Source organism: Hemicordylus capensis, chromosome 3 (assembly GCF_027244095.1).
Source record: "Hemicordylus capensis ecotype Gifberg chromosome 3, rHemCap1.1.pri, whole genome shotgun sequence".
NCBI classification, from domain to species: Eukaryota; Metazoa; Chordata; class Lepidosauria; order Squamata; family Cordylidae; genus Hemicordylus; species Hemicordylus capensis.
In genome coordinates this window covers 192,604,307-192,619,725 of record NC_069659.1, presented here as the reverse complement: position 1 = coordinate 192,619,725, position 15,419 = coordinate 192,604,307, and the positions used below count along the sequence as shown (strand labels likewise).

Sequence of the window (15,419 nt, the reverse complement as noted above, 5' to 3'; positions counted from 1 at the left end):
TGCAAGACAGAAAAAGGAGCTACTGACTAGCAGAGTGGTGTGAGAAGAATGCTGCAGTTCCAATTCTGATTGCTGCCACCCCTCCCCTGCTTCTATTTTAGGTGGGGAGGCAGAAGCAGCAATTACATGGTTAGTGTCTCATCTATTTCTCAGTCACCATATGTTTGAAACTGAGACCTCAACACAGAAAACTAGCATATTAGGAAGATGGCTAGGCTAGAACACTTCTCCTGACTCTAACCAGGAGCTTTCCCAGACAGTAGGCTTTACTGAGAGACTGAATTTGCTGGGGAAAACTAACACAAAAAGTGGATTTCTTTTTACCCCTGACATAAATTGGGCTCCACTCCAATGCTCAATGAAAAACCTGAATCGTGTGTGAAGTGCTCCCCAATATCTTGCATGGACTTTGATGCGAATCTGGCCAATGTGTGAACGTACACCCTCCATTCTGGCAGAGAAGAGAGCTAAAAGTCCTGTCTGGGAATGTTCCAGGACGAGCAAGTTGATTAGAAGCCAGAACAAATTTAAGAATTCAGCGTACAGTGGCATGCAGGAGGAAACCTTGAAGTCTCTCAGATGTAGGTGGGGTGAGCAGGAAACAGAACTCAGAGCTTCAATGCCATCCAAGGGCTCTGATTCTGATTTTGCCACCAATACATGCATATAACATGCACCCCAGCATCACAGGTCCATGGTGCTAGGACCCATGGTACTAGCATGGGTATTTCTGGTCCTGTCAACTTTCCTCAACCCCACATTTGCCCTGTTCTCTGAGCACCCCATTTCCAGTGTTACATTCTGCCTGGGGTCTTTGCCCCCTCTCCTCAGCTTGCTACCAAATGTTGGATCTAAAAGGACCATCAGTATGCCAATGGCCATACATAGGCGTTCCTTACTTGGGCTTGCTTTCCCATCTCTAACCATACAACACTTTAGCCAAGACTTAGATGGCATTTGTGGAATGCCAGTACAGATACGAACAGTTGGCATTTCATGAAATTCCATAAAGTTATGACTTTACTACCAAACTAAGAGTCAAGCTACAGACTAAATGGAGTTCTGGGATTCTCTTCTGTGTTTTTGAAAAACAGAGAAGAGTAGTTCTGGGCATCCACAATTTCCTTGTAATTCCTGCCCACCCCCGCAAGGAATACAGCTTGGGGACACACTTTTTGAGCTGAAAAACCACCAGAGGAGAAAGAATTAAGCAAATGTCCTGCCTGTCCTTGCACATTCAGCCTGCTCACAGCTGCTTTGGATTTTAAAAACTCCACTAGTGATTATTTTCTAAATAATCCAATCATGAGCTGACATCCTGGCTAAAAACTGAGAAAGCAACAGGGAGCTTTTAACGCATCTGGAAGTTTCCCCACTATTGGAGTATGCATGTGGAGGAAGTGGATTTTAACTTATCTTCCCTGCCTTCAGAAGTGCCCTATGCCACATTAAAATATGCTCCTGAAAACTGCACAACTCAGGGACATATTTTTGGAAGGCATAGAGCACTTCCAAAAGCAAGGAAGATCCGCAAAAATTGTTCCTACCGCTGCTCCAGTAGTGAGGAAGCTCTCAGCAGCATGGACACATATTCCTGGAATGTCCGTGCTGTGTTAGCCAGCCATGGAACCCTGCATAAAGTTTACTTTGAGCCTAAGAGAATAAAGAAAATCAAAATAAAGTTCCTATCAAGAGTACCAACTGCAGATCTTTTCAGAGTCAATTAACTGCCCATTGATATATAGGCTATTATATTACCTTCACAGACCCAAGTAACTTCCCATTGATATAGGCTGAAACGATACAGATCCGTTTTGTTTCTTTTGCCACAGTCACTGCAAGGTGATGCCACTGCCCAGTCATGTGTAGCTCATCGCATTTGAACTGGACTTGAGATAGGACAGAGGACTGGCTGAGGCCTTCAGGTTCCATAATGTCTGTAATGGCAGCAGGTACAAGCAACATTTTATTTAGGTTTTTATTATTATTACTTATATACTTCTTTTCAACAAAAAAAAGTCAAAGCATTTTACATAGAAAAGGAATAATAATAAAAATTAATAATTTGTCCCCAAAGGCTCACAATCTAAGAAGAACACAAGGAACACTCCAACAATAGCTGGAGGGATGCTGTACTAGGGATGATGGGGCATATCTTCCTCTCTCTCCCCCACCCTCTCAAAAAGTGTGGGTGCCTGGAGGGCAACTTGTAAGTAGGCAGAATTGCACAACATGATTGCTGATCACGTGGCACGTCTCTTCCGGCATCATCCTTAGGTTCCAATTTCCTGGCTTTGTAGAGCTTGAGTCAAAATGAGACTCAAGCAGGTTTAACCAGCAGGTTTTTAAATTATCTAATTTCCGTGGTTAGTGAAAAGGAAATTTACCATTATAGTGCTGGCAATTCAGTACCTTCCCAATGTTACATTTTGTGTTGATTCTAAAGAGACAATGAATTGCATTGTACTGTAATTATTTCTAAAACAGTTGTAGGATTATATTACAGGCAACAGGACACTTTCAACTGAGATAAGCATGAAGTAATTCTGAAGAGACACTCCTATCTTGCCTGACAGATAAGAGGGGGATGAAAAGGATGCTGCAAGGCTTAATCAAAAGAGCTCAATCATACGTAAGCTCTTATGAACAGGGAGGGACTTGTGCTACTATATCCTGAATCTTTTTACTTCTACACAGCTGTAAGTAAGTAATTTATCACGGTCAATGACCAGTCAACATACACACCAAAATATAATCCGCTTAAAACAAAACAAAATCAAAACAGTAAAACTTGATAACACCACATCAAGTTATCCAAAAATCTCAGTTACAACTAAGTTGTTCCCATCTCAGTTTACAGGCTGCTGCACAGAACCTTGCTGTCCCCGCTGTGACAATTGCATGTTGATCCACCAAAAGGTAGGAGATGTAATACTCTTTTGATTGACCAGGCCTATTTTTAAAAAATGGTTCGATCCAGGTAGCACAAATGCTCCTATAATAGGCATAGTGTAAAATAACATGTAAGAGAGACTCAGTGTCACCAGAACCACATGGACATGAACACATGGCTCCTTAGCAGTATCCCATTAAATTTGCCATCCAAAACAGCAGAAGGCAAGGCATTAAACCATGCCAGAGAAAAGGCTCTCCTCTGGTTTACTCTACACAGCTAATTCTGTGTGTGCATGTGTGTTTGGCCCGTTTGTGCATTTTGTGTTGCATGTTTGTGTTTTTGTACTGCATGCTCATTCATGTGTTTGTGCTGCATTCATGTGTGCTGCATGTGTGTGCTTGATTTTCTCTTTGCTTGTGATTGAGTTTCTGTTGGTGTATTTCTTTATGTGTACATTTTCAAATTCATTCCATACACACCCCAAAACCATCACTGCCTCTCCCTCACACTGCTCTAACTTCCCACCTGGCTTTCCCCACTTGTCCATCCCATACCTCACTTCCCCTGTTTCCTGAGAGTTCATATTCAATGTCAGCATTCTGACTTCATTGTTAAGTGGGCCATGCTTTGTATAATTTTGCCAAAGAATGGTAGCCATAGGCTTTAATGGGGCAGGAAAACCCCATTAAAGGGGTTTGAATTGCTGCTCAAAATTTCAACAAATCATTAAAAAGCACCTCTCTTAGACAAGCCTGAAGAGAGTACATCAGCCATTTGAAAGAAATCTATGATACACTTGCCTAAAGATTGGACAAAAAAGGACCAATGTGTCAATTTTCAGTTCTTTTTAACTTGCTGTACTTGTAGCCATTTTTATCAGATTGCTTTGAAATTAGATCCATTTGTATACCTTATCCAGTAGGTCACGCATACCACGTTTCTAATTATTAGCTCAACAAATGTCATATTTATAAGCAATGCAATTTGAGGCTTTTAACTGTAGAACCTTTCCCCCCTGCTATTTTGCCACCTGTGCCCCTTTAATTATCATTTTATGTTTGTAAATATGTGAAAAGGTTTATACTGTTATATTTTGTGTTCTTCATTCATTAAAAAAAATAAATAAGTTAGGCTGGATACAGGAAGCAGGCCTCTCTTAATTCTTTCCTGTCCCAATAGTCTTCTTTGTTATGCCTAAAGGTAAAGTTGTGCTGTCGAGTCGGTGTCGACTCCTGGTGACCACAGAGCCATGTGGTTTTCTTTGGTAGAATACAGGAGGGATTTACCATTGCCTTCTCCCACGCAGTATGAGATGATGCCTTTCAGCATTTACCTATATCGCTGCTGCCCGATATAGGTATTTTCCATAGCCTAGGAAACATACCAGCGGGGATTCTAACCAGCAATCTCTTGCTCCCTAGGCAAGTTACTTCCCTGCTGCACCATTAGGTGGCTCTTATTATGTCTAGGAGAATTAATTGGGGGATAGTTTTGTTTTTTTTAAAGTAAAGACGTTTGAAGAAAAACAGAACAGAGGAAAATGTTGGCTTCATGAGTAGCAATGAAACTCTGTTCTCTGGCTGAGCAGACATTCGGAAGAATCTCCTGGCCAGAAAGGACATACAAATTTGCTAGCTCCACTTCCTGCTGATGAAGGTAAATGCTTTGCCGCCTTCCCTTTTGCAAGCTAACTGAGAATTAAAGCTAAATCTTGTTTTAAAAGTGATCCCAGATACTAGGAGGTCTCAAGGATCAATCCAATTATGCCCATAAAGTTCCTTTTACATTTTCAGATAGTTTACTGATGAACCCTGATAACACAGGCCTTACCTAGGGTCTGGAATACTACTTCCTCGGTGGAGATAGTCAAGTAACTGTCCATGGGAGAAAAGCTTACTGAAAAGCAAATGTATTCTTCTTCTGTCCTTGACATGTGACGTACCAAAGTGAGGAAACGTAAAGGGTGATCAGAAGCCATCTTGCTGGCCAGAAACCAGGAAGAGAAAGTCAGACCATCCAATGGGGGGAATGACCTGATGCCTAGGGTCAGAAAGATACAAATCAGGCACTACCTATATCAATTGGCTGGACTCTCCCAGCTTCATATGGCAAAAGTGGTTCTGAGGCATGCACAAATAAATCCCTTGATAACAATTAGGGAGGCAATTTTCTACAATCTCCCCTTCCTCAGGAAGCACTCCATGTCACCCAAAATTATGTCCATGAGGGTTATGCAGCTTCAGGGACATATTTTGGGGGCAGGGGCCATGTGACCACCAACACCATGTGCAGATTGCAGGAATAGTGCAAGTGAGGAGGTGAAACAGCAGGTAAGGAGCTGCTTGCCTGCTTTTTAAGGGAACCACTCCGTGTTCCACTTGCGGCTGCCCAAGCCGGTTCAGGCACATGCCTACTGTTCAGAAGAACTGGTGTTACATCTATGCTTCTCCCATTGCACTAGAGTTTCATTAGTCAGGATGTTAGCCACTGAACATTTGGGGAGCACAATCTTACACTCAGTAATCAGGATGTTAGCCACTGAACATTTGGTAGAGTGTTTGAAAACGGAGCAATTATTCTTTATTTTAAGAACTATTCTAAGAACTCCACAGTAACAGTAAACACTTCAAGATCTGGAATGGATAATAAATGTTCCCCAAGGTGATTTATTTTAATTTTATTTTATTGTCATATTTTTATACCGCCGTTCATTAAAACAATCCCAAGGTGATAGATATTAACCATTTTTTTAGATCCAGTCTCCCTGGCACAGGGAAGACTCATTCCTAGAATATCAACTTCTGTCAAAGATTGTTGTGACTCCCAACCCTGCTTCTACAGGATGCTCTAGAGTCCAACAGAGCACCATCAAATGATATGTCCCGATTCAAAATCCAGATGCAATCAAATGCATGGAGGATCCTAAACTTAATGAGATTCCTTTGGACACCATTCTGACATTCAAAATCTGTGGGAAGAACTAAATGTGATGGTGGCATGCTCATGTCTTTAAATATGGGTCACTACCAAGTGGCCCAAGAGCTGGGACTGAGGAGACAATAGCCTCATTCAGCAGGGTGAAGGGAGAGGAAGTCCTGCCCCTGCCACATTGATCAGCAATGCACCCCACCACTCACGCTTGCAGCACAGCTTGTCTGTAGAGGGGAAAGCCAAAAGTATGATGGTGGGTGCTTCCATGATTGTGGGACTGCATTGATTCAATCTCATAATCATGGAAGCATCCGCCATCACACTTGCAGCTCTTCCCTCTTTGAACAAGCTGCTCCTTTATTTTGAGCCGCAGGGCACATTGTTGATTGAGCCAGCAGGGGCAGGAATTCCTCTCCCCTGCTCCAATGTAAACAGCTACAGCGGGGTAACTTTAGAACGTCTGAATGAGGCTAAGATCAAACAGAAAAGTAGCAGATGGATAGTTGGTGCTGAACCTTTCTTCCACCTCCTGTTTCTCCCATAAATTTTCCCCAGACACTTGTTTATTAACCAAATTTTGCAACAGCAGCATCCAGCTGTTGATGTGATCAATATATCTTTCTTCCACTAGCCATCCCAAAATTAACACTGCTCCCTCTGAATGCAAAATGCCATTAGCTCCAGCTATACTGCTTGCCAGTAAATTTGGTAGCAAAACAATACTGGCTGTGACTGCTTGTCAAGTTACACCATGGCCAGTAATTAATTGCCTATGATAACCTCTGTTTCTATGGGCAGCATCACACAGGAAAAAGTGAACCACTGGTTGTTCGATTGTATCCACAAGCCCAACTTCCTGTGTCAGGACAGCTATTCCAAAAACTGGGCATATCCAATGGTTACATCTGTAACCACTGAAATTGGTTACAGATGTTGGGTCTGGAACCAGAAGTGGAATATGCCAACATTTGGATGAAATGCCCAATATCAGCAGAGAGCCATCCCAGCACCAGAAGTCAAGCTTGCAGGTACACTCCAGGAAGTTCGCAGTTTCCTGTGTCATGTAAAACCACCCTGTATATCACCCTATTTGTAAAATCACCCTCTCTTAAATGAGCACCTTGTAGCAAGTCACTTGAAACATGTTTAAAAAGATAAGATTTGTCTAAGAAAATATATAGGATGTTATTCAGAGCAAATAGATCCAGCAATGCTTGATAAAGAAACACCATATAGTAGAATGCTCAATTTGAAATGGATGATGAAACCCAAGAAAAGATATTCACATATTATATCAACAAATGAAGTCTTGAACAACACTGTTTTGATTTTCATGGAAGGAAGTTGAAAAAGGCAACTGAATTTGGCAATTTGCCATGCTGCTTCTATTATTTCCTCCTAAGACTAACCTTGTAGAGCTGATCACCTAAGCCCATTTATAGACAAACCCATGCTGGTGAGTTGAGGGTGATGCTGGAATATGTATGAACCTAGGTCCAAACACATGGAGGCTGCTGAGAGTGGGTTGCTTTATGTCTTTTTCATAGTTTACAGGGGACTTTGTGTTCTCCGGGAAAAACCTACCTTTTCCAATTCCTCCTGATATGGAGTATTCAGTGTTGGAGCCCAGAACAGTAGCCAATGTTGGGATAAATAAACAGCTGCAATACATGGGGAAACAAGACAAGGATGTTATAAACAAACAAAAATAAATACGTTGAGCAGCAAAAACTAAAATTCTCTCTCCCGGTCAACTTTGCCCCTGGGTAATGTCTCTCCTCTGTGTAATCCCCATTATTATTCATTGATAAAGTTTCTGCAATGTAACTAAGGAGGATTCCTTTGGGGAAATTCTATACCTCTGCTTATACTGCCACCCTTAGGGATCAAGGATACCTTGAATTATAATTGGGAGAATTTGCTCCACTAGGATAAAGTCACACTATAGGCTGTTAAAGGTAAAGTGTGCCGTCAAGTCGGTTTAGACTCCTGACATTAATTCTTTTATTTTTCTAAAAGCAGCAGGACTCTGAGATGCAAACTACACATTACAAAGAGTTCTAGTATTCTTTCATTTAATTTTTGTTAACCCAGAGCAGCCTGGATCAGGCTATGTCTGAGCAGCAAAAGGGCAGGTTGGGAGAGGATATTAACATTTTCTTCTCTGGTCATTTTCTAGTTCAAAATCATCCTCCCTAAGCAGCCTTTTTCTACATGCTCTTCCTTCAGTCACACTTGCAGCCTGTTTTTAAAAAAACCTCCCTCACTAGAGGAAAGAATGAAGTAGATCCACTTAATATGAAATTTGATCCTCAGACTAACAATAAGGCTTGTGGATGCACTCCAGCAACCAGTGGTTAACAATAAGGGTTAAAGTGTTTTGCATCAGAAGTCTGTGCTATTCTTATAAATTCTTTCCAACTTCTGTCCTTACCATCTTGTAAAGACAAATATGTATTTGCTCTGTAGCTCACCCAGAAAATAATCAGTGGCTGACAACCTGAGTAATGGTGTGCACATGCACATTAGGGATGTGCAGAACCAGTTCTATTCAAACCTGGTTCAACTAGAACTGGCCTGGTTCAACCAGTTCAGACTTGAACTGAACCAGACCCCCCAAATGGGGTGCCAGTCCTAATTCGAGCTGAACCGACCCCAATTCTAATGGAACCCATTTGGCAGTTTGAAGGATCATGCCGGTAAAGGGGAATCTGGCCTACCTTAAAAGAAGGGAACTCTGCCTGCCTTTAAAAAAATCATAATAGAGCAGTGAGAGGGCACCTGTACTCAGAGGGTGCAGAGTAGCAGTGGTGTGGCTCCTCCAAACTCTCCACTCCGGCCCAGCGCTCCTCTGAGTACAAGTGCCCTCTTGCCACCCCATTAGGATATTTTTTTTAAGGTAGGCAAGGTTCCCTCCCTTTTCTTGTAAAAACAAACCTCACTGGATTCCATTTTACAGGTATGCCCCCTCGAACCGCCAAACTGGTTTGGCCCAGTTTGACATTCAGGCAGGTTCGACTTGAATTGACTTGCAGTCTGGTTTAAGTTTGGTTCAAACACGAACCAAACTTCCAGAATTGGTCCATGCACACCCCTAATGCATATGCATTAAAGTGTGCACACAGCACCTAGCTTCCCCACTTCCAAAGTGTGGGTGAATTTGCCACTCTCCCCTTTCTCCAAAAGTGTTCTTTGACAGCAGAAACATTTCCCTGAGGGTCAGAACACCCTCAAAGACATGAAAGTCTTTTAAGACAGAAAGACCCTGATATATATGGGAGCTCAATCTTGACACAGAATCTTGAGATTCTCAAAGGCCTTGGATGTACAAGCCTTTCCATGCAATTTAATGGCAGGGACACATTAATTTACACTTCCCATCATAGAGTGCACTACTGAAAGGAATGGGGAAACCTGTTCCCATGAAATTGCTCTGGATCTGGTCCATTACAAAAATGGTACCCCTAATTAGGCTTTTTGTCCACAATCTAACAAAATGGCAGAAATGTGAATAAGAGACAAACAGAGCAATTCTACAGGAAGCCTAGTGGGGTGAGGTAGGGAATATTAATGCTGAACAGGAGAACACAAAAAGAAGCAAAAGCAAATGCAGCACCCATATCCATCCAGGGACATATCAAACTCCACAAATGAAGGTGCCAAGCAGATGCTCTGTGGTTGGACGCTGCGTGGAGTTGTCATGGAAATCAGACTCATGGCTGCCTGGAGAGCCGTTGCAGAGCTCTTGGATAGCCACAATGTGTTTGAACCCAAGGGAGGTTCATGGAGATCTGCAGAATTGTTCGATGTAGTTGCTTGTAAACCTACAACAGCAAATGAACAGCATCATCCATACTGCCATGGATCTCAAGTTGTACCATTCAAGTAACAATTTTGAGGCATAACAGGAGGAAGAAAAGAAGTAGCTGCATGAGCCCCAGCAAAGCAGTTTACAGCTGTAAGGGGCAAGGCATTGATGTGAGCGCTGAACAACTTAAACTTCAGTCACTCACTTGTATCATGAACAAATTAAGAATGAATGAACTACCTCTGGTGTTTTAAAACCAGGTAGAAAAATGTCTACCCCAAACATGGTTTCACATTTACTATCCTAGTTTTAAAAGTCATGTCATCTGAACTTTGTCTCCATCAGGGAGGACCCAAGAACTAGCAGCTAAGGCTGTGGCTCAACCTATCCTCCATGAATCTGGCTAAATAGCGCAGGAAGTTCTGCACAGGGCTCCACTTCCAGGTTTTGCCCTACAAATGTCAAGAAAATGAACTAACTTTCCAGCAATGCTCCATGTGATGTTTAGGTAGATAGTGCAAAGAATACTGTCCTCTTCACACAGGTGGCTTGGCACAGTAAATAGGAGCACCTATCTGCAAGTAAAATGCACTTGCAGGTTAATTTCTTTACTTAAAATGACAAGCAGGAGTGTCTACCTGCAAATAAAATCACTTAGAATAATAGGATAGGAGAGTTGGAAGGGACCTTGGCAATCCTCTAGTCTAACCCTCTGCTCTGTGCATTCTAGACAGAGGGCTGGCCAGCCCCAGCCTCTGTAGGAGAGCCCACCACTGCATGAGGCAGACAGTTCTACTGTTGAACAGATCTTACCATTAGGAAATACTTCCTAGTGTCTAATCTAAATCTGCTTCCTTGTAGTTTCAATCCTTTGGTTCTAGTTTTGTCCTTAGGAGCAACAGAGAATAAGTCTGCTCCTTCAGTGTGACAGCCCTTTGGATATTTTAAGATAGTAACCATATCCCCACCCCCACAACCTTAGTCTTCCCTTCTCCAGGCTAAACATACCCAGCTCTTGCAACTATTCCTTGGTTTCCAGTCTCTTCACCATCTTTATTGTTCTTCTCTGAATCTGTTCCAGTTTATCAATCTCTTTCTTTCAGAAAATAAGCATTGCCCCTGTGCTTTCTTCACACACACACACACACACACACACACACACACACACACACACACACACACTGCCAATGTTCCAACAAACCTAAAGCAGCTCACAATAACAATAGCTAAACAATGAAACAGTAAAATGAAAAGCAGCATTACAATCACTAGGACGTTATCTGCATAGAAAGGTTTTCCAAAATTTGATTGTGGGGCTTTGGGAAATAGGATAATTTTATGGGTGTGGGAGGAAATTTTGTATAGTCTCATGTAGTGGAGGTAGGTTGATTATCACATATCAGTGACAGTCTCTCTCTCAACCTATTTTATGTTGCATGTTTATGCATGGTGGTGGTGGCAGCAGCAGCAGTGCTTGAAACACTGGTGGTATTCCCAGCAGCCAACTCCTGCCATATGCCTTTTGTTTTTATACCAGTAATAAAGGTAAAGTGTGCCGTCAAGTCGATTTTGACTCCTGGCGCCCACAGAGCCCTGTGGTTTTCTTTGCTAGAATACAGGAGGGGTTTACCATGGCCTCCTCCCACGCAGTATGAGATTATGCCTTTCAGCATCTTCCTATATCACTGCTGCCCGATATAGGTGTTTCCCATAGTCTGGGAAACATACCAGAAGAGATTCGGACTGGCAACCTTCTGCTTGTTAGTCAAGCATTTCCCTGCTGCATCACTTAAGGTGGTATACCAGTAATACACTCAAGGAATTATGCTGCATCATGATGTAGCATTGTTCTTGGTGAATTCTGGATGGGAAAACAATGTGGCCAGTAGGAGCCAACCACCAGAAACACCACCAGGGTTTCAGGCTCTGCTCCTATTGCCATTGCCTTCACCACCCATGTACAGAAGAGTTTTTAAAACCAAAAGAGAGAGACAGAGATCTGTTGCCACCACCCCTAATTTGTGGTAAAATCCCTAAAACTGTACAGAATTCTGTTTCCACTCTGAAAAATCATCAGATGGGTTCCCCCATTTTTGTCATCTGAGAAAAGGGTGCCAAAAATAAGTACACACTAACAGAACCACAAAATAAAATAAAGATGAAAGAGAAAGTGTGCATTTAACATTTTGGTCCTTAACCAGGAGCAGGATTGCTCCTTCTCATGGCTCACACTTTAGCTTCCAAATATTAATTGGATTCTTGAAAATCTCAGCTTTGAGTTCTTAAATAAAAGTAAATATCTAGGCATTATGACTGAAAAATAAAAATTTGAAAACATTATCAGATTGCACACTATTTTTCTAGGGCAATTACTCCAATGAAATATTGCCATCACCCAAGAAGAAAACACTCCTCTAGCCAAGGATAGTCATGAAACCCTGGTTTCCAACTCAAGAATGTCCAACTCAAGAATATCAGTCAAAACATCCTGTACTTAGCAGGTCTCACCTGCATCCCAAACTGCTTGACATGAGCTGCTTCTGTGTCTCAGAGGTGCTATGGATGGGCTTTCAGTGAGTCCTGATGTTATAGACAATGATGTTCTTAGACAAAGAAACTTTCTGGAAGAAGCAAGTCAAAGGAAAGGAGATCACATAATCAAGCAAATATTACCTGAATCATTGTGTGAGGCAGTCTAACCCAAGTATTGCACACTGTGAATATTAAGGCATTTTGACTGTTATGGTTTGATTTGCTTCCTGAAACTTTCATAAAGCAAGTGATCTTTGCAAGGCTCATTTTTATTAGCTGATCCACTGAGATTTGTTGAGTGCTAGGTGGGTTTCTAGACTACATCAGTTTTGGAAACAGGCGGAGTCCTTTTTGCAGATGACAGCAGTGACTAGGAGTGCCTTTTACCACCTCCAGCTTGGTAGCTGCCACCATTCCTAGTGACATGTTCTGTTTTGATTACTGCAAGCATTTTTACATGGGATTGCCCTTGAAAAGTGCTTGAAAGCTTCAGTTGGTACAGAAGGCTTCAGCCTGATTTTTAGTTGTGACTGCTCAATGTAGTCCAACTTTATATGAGCTATACTGATTACATATATGTTTCCAAGGCCCAGGTGGCAGCAGTAGGCACTTTATAAGTTATGCTGGGTACACCAGCTGTGGGTACACCAGCTGGTTCTGACCTGGAGAACCACAGTCACCCATGCATTGCCTACATCCTAAATAGATTATTGTAATGTGCTTTACTGTCTTTTACTCTGAAGTTGGGTTGTGTGTTTTGTTTTGTTTTCTGTTTTGTTTTTGGCCCAAATCCAAAACACCCCCATTTTGTTCTTTGTTCGAAATCAACCAATCCAAAACACCCCAATTTTGTTCTTTGTTCAAAATTGCAAAATCTGAATCCAAAACGTTTTGGATTTTTTAAAAAAAATGGCCCCAGGGTAAAACTAGTAGTTGCGGGTGGTAGTGCCCAATTGGTGGAATCTACCACCCAATTCTCAGAGGAATTGGGCAAAGGGATGATTTTTGGTGAATTTTTTGAAGTTTTAAAATTTTCCCATAGGGAATAATGGAGGTTTCAGCAAAAGTATAGCTTCATGTTGGGGGGAATGGGGTGGCCTAGAGCAGAGTATGGTGTGTGGTATTGCCCAGTGGGGGCAAGGAAGCTGCCAGAATTATTTCAAAGGAATTGGGCAGAGGGCTGATTTTTAAAGATTTAATGGAGTCTACGTAGGGGCGTAACTACTATTAGGCAAGGGGAGGTGGCTACCTGGGGGCCCCCACACCTTGAGGGGGCCCCCAGAGGCAAGTCACATGTAAAGTGTGTGTGTGTGTGTGTGTGTGTGTGTGTGTGTGTGTGTGTATCAGCGAGGGGCCCATTTTAAAATTTTGTGTCTGGGCCCACTCCAGCCTCGTTACGCCCCTGAGTCTACGTGTCTTTAAAGTTCTTTCCCATAGGGAATGATGGAGGTTTCAGCAGCCCCTTGGGGGGCATCAGGGTAGCCCAGAGTGAGTGGTGGTGTAGAGCAGATAGAGTGCCAACCACCCCCATGGGTTGCTAACCCATGGGGTACTGGGTTCTGTTGTTTCTGAGATGTTTTGAGTGTAGTAAGTAAGAGCCCCTGGTGGCGCAGTGGTAAAACTGTTCCCCTGTAACCAGAAGGTTACAAGTTCGATCCTGACCAGGGGCTCAAGGTTGACTCTGCCTTCCATCCTGCCGAGGTCGGTAAAATAAGTACCCAGAATGTTGGGGGGCAATATGCTAAATCATTGTAAACCGCTTAGAGAGCTCCGGCTATAGAGTGGTATATAAAAGTAAGAGCCCCTGGTGGCGCAGTGGTAAAACTGTTCCCCTGTAACCAGAAGGTTACAAGTTCGATCCTGACCAGGGGCTCAAGGTTGACTCTGCCTTCCATCCTGCAGAGGTCGGTAAAATAAGTACCCAGAATGTTGGGGAGCAATATGCTAAATCATTGTAAACCGCTTAGAGAGCTTCCAGCTATAGAGCAGTATATAAGTGTAAGTGCTATTGCTATTGTTATTGCTAGATTATCTGGTAGCATATGAGAGTGGATTCATGGTTTGTCATTGAAAATCTCATATGCTACCAGAGAATTTACACTCAGAACACCTCAGAAACAAACAGAACCCAGCACCGCTTGGGCTAGCAACCCATGGGGGTGGTTTGCACCCTATGTGCACTACACCACCACTCGCTCCCGGCCACCCCAGTGCCCCCCAGGTGGAGTTATGGCTCTGCTAAAACTTCCATCATTCCCTAGGAGGGGAAACTTTAAAGACGTGTAAACGTCAACAATTCCTAAGAAACCATCCCTTTGCCCTATTCCTTTGGATCTGGGTTGTGGCAGGCACCCCTTGGGGCACTGCCACCCAACCCACTGTTTTGCCCCTCAGGCCCCCTTTCTGCCCTGAATCTGCCCCAAAGACATGTAAACTTCAGAAATTCTTTTAAAAATCAGCCCTTTTCCCAATTCCTTTGGAATCTGGGTGGCAGCAGGCACCCATTGGGGCACTACCACCTGACCCACTCTTCTGCCCCCAATGCCCCCTTTCTGCCCCAATCCACCCTAAATAACATCAACATCACACATCATCAACAACAGCAGAGCTTTCCAAAGAGCTAGGCAAAAGGTCTCTAGAACAACATAAAGCTGAAAGGAGCAACTGATTCCTTGTAGAAATTAATCAGATGAAACAGTACTTTGTCTTTTAGAAGATATTTCACTTTGATTTAGAAGGCCCTTTGCAAGCGACAAAATATAAGCACACCAGATACATACACTCACACTGTGCACAAACAGTGGCCCACCAAGCCAAGACAGAGGCATGCTTGCTGCTTCTGAGACACTCTGTGTCTGTCGGTGTGCTTCTGATCGTGTGGCTACTCTGTGGCAACTGAAGAGTGGATTATCACACTTCTGATGCTACTCCCATCATTTCCAATGGGAGCAGCATCAGAAGTGTGATGATGCACTCCTTAGTAGCCACAAAATAGCCCCATTTGAAGCAGTGCCAGCAGGCTGCAGAGTGGCTGGGAAGCAGCAAGCGTGCCTCTCTCTAGGATAGGCAGTTTGCTGAACAATTACTGTTTCAATAATAACTTACTCAAATTTCAATTTATGTATTTATGTATGTATTTATTTAACATATTTGTATACCGCCCAAAATGCAAGTCTCTGGGCGGTTTACAATAAAACAATAAAAACAACAAATAAAAAGGTTAAAACAAACAATTAAAACAGTATCTAATTA

At 42.6% G+C, this 15,419-nt stretch overlaps 1 protein-coding gene across 1 annotated transcript in view; it reads right to left on the bottom strand.

The window, feature by feature from the left end:
- LOC128350960 (WD repeat- and FYVE domain-containing protein 4-like) overlaps positions 1–15,419 on the bottom strand; it is a 286,030-nt gene that overhangs the window by 242,629 nt on the left and 27,982 nt on the right. Inside the window, exons 4-8 of the mRNA XM_053309906.1 lie at positions 12,144–12,256; positions 9,444–9,651; positions 7,412–7,488; positions 4,727–4,936; positions 1,759–1,937 (exon numbers count right to left, since the gene is read on the bottom strand). Coding sequence (XP_053165881.1) covers positions 1,759–1,937; positions 4,727–4,936; positions 7,412–7,488; positions 9,444–9,651; positions 12,144–12,256 — 787 coding nt within the window. The remainder of the gene's footprint in view (positions 1–1,758; positions 1,938–4,726; positions 4,937–7,411; positions 7,489–9,443; positions 9,652–12,143; positions 12,257–15,419) is intronic.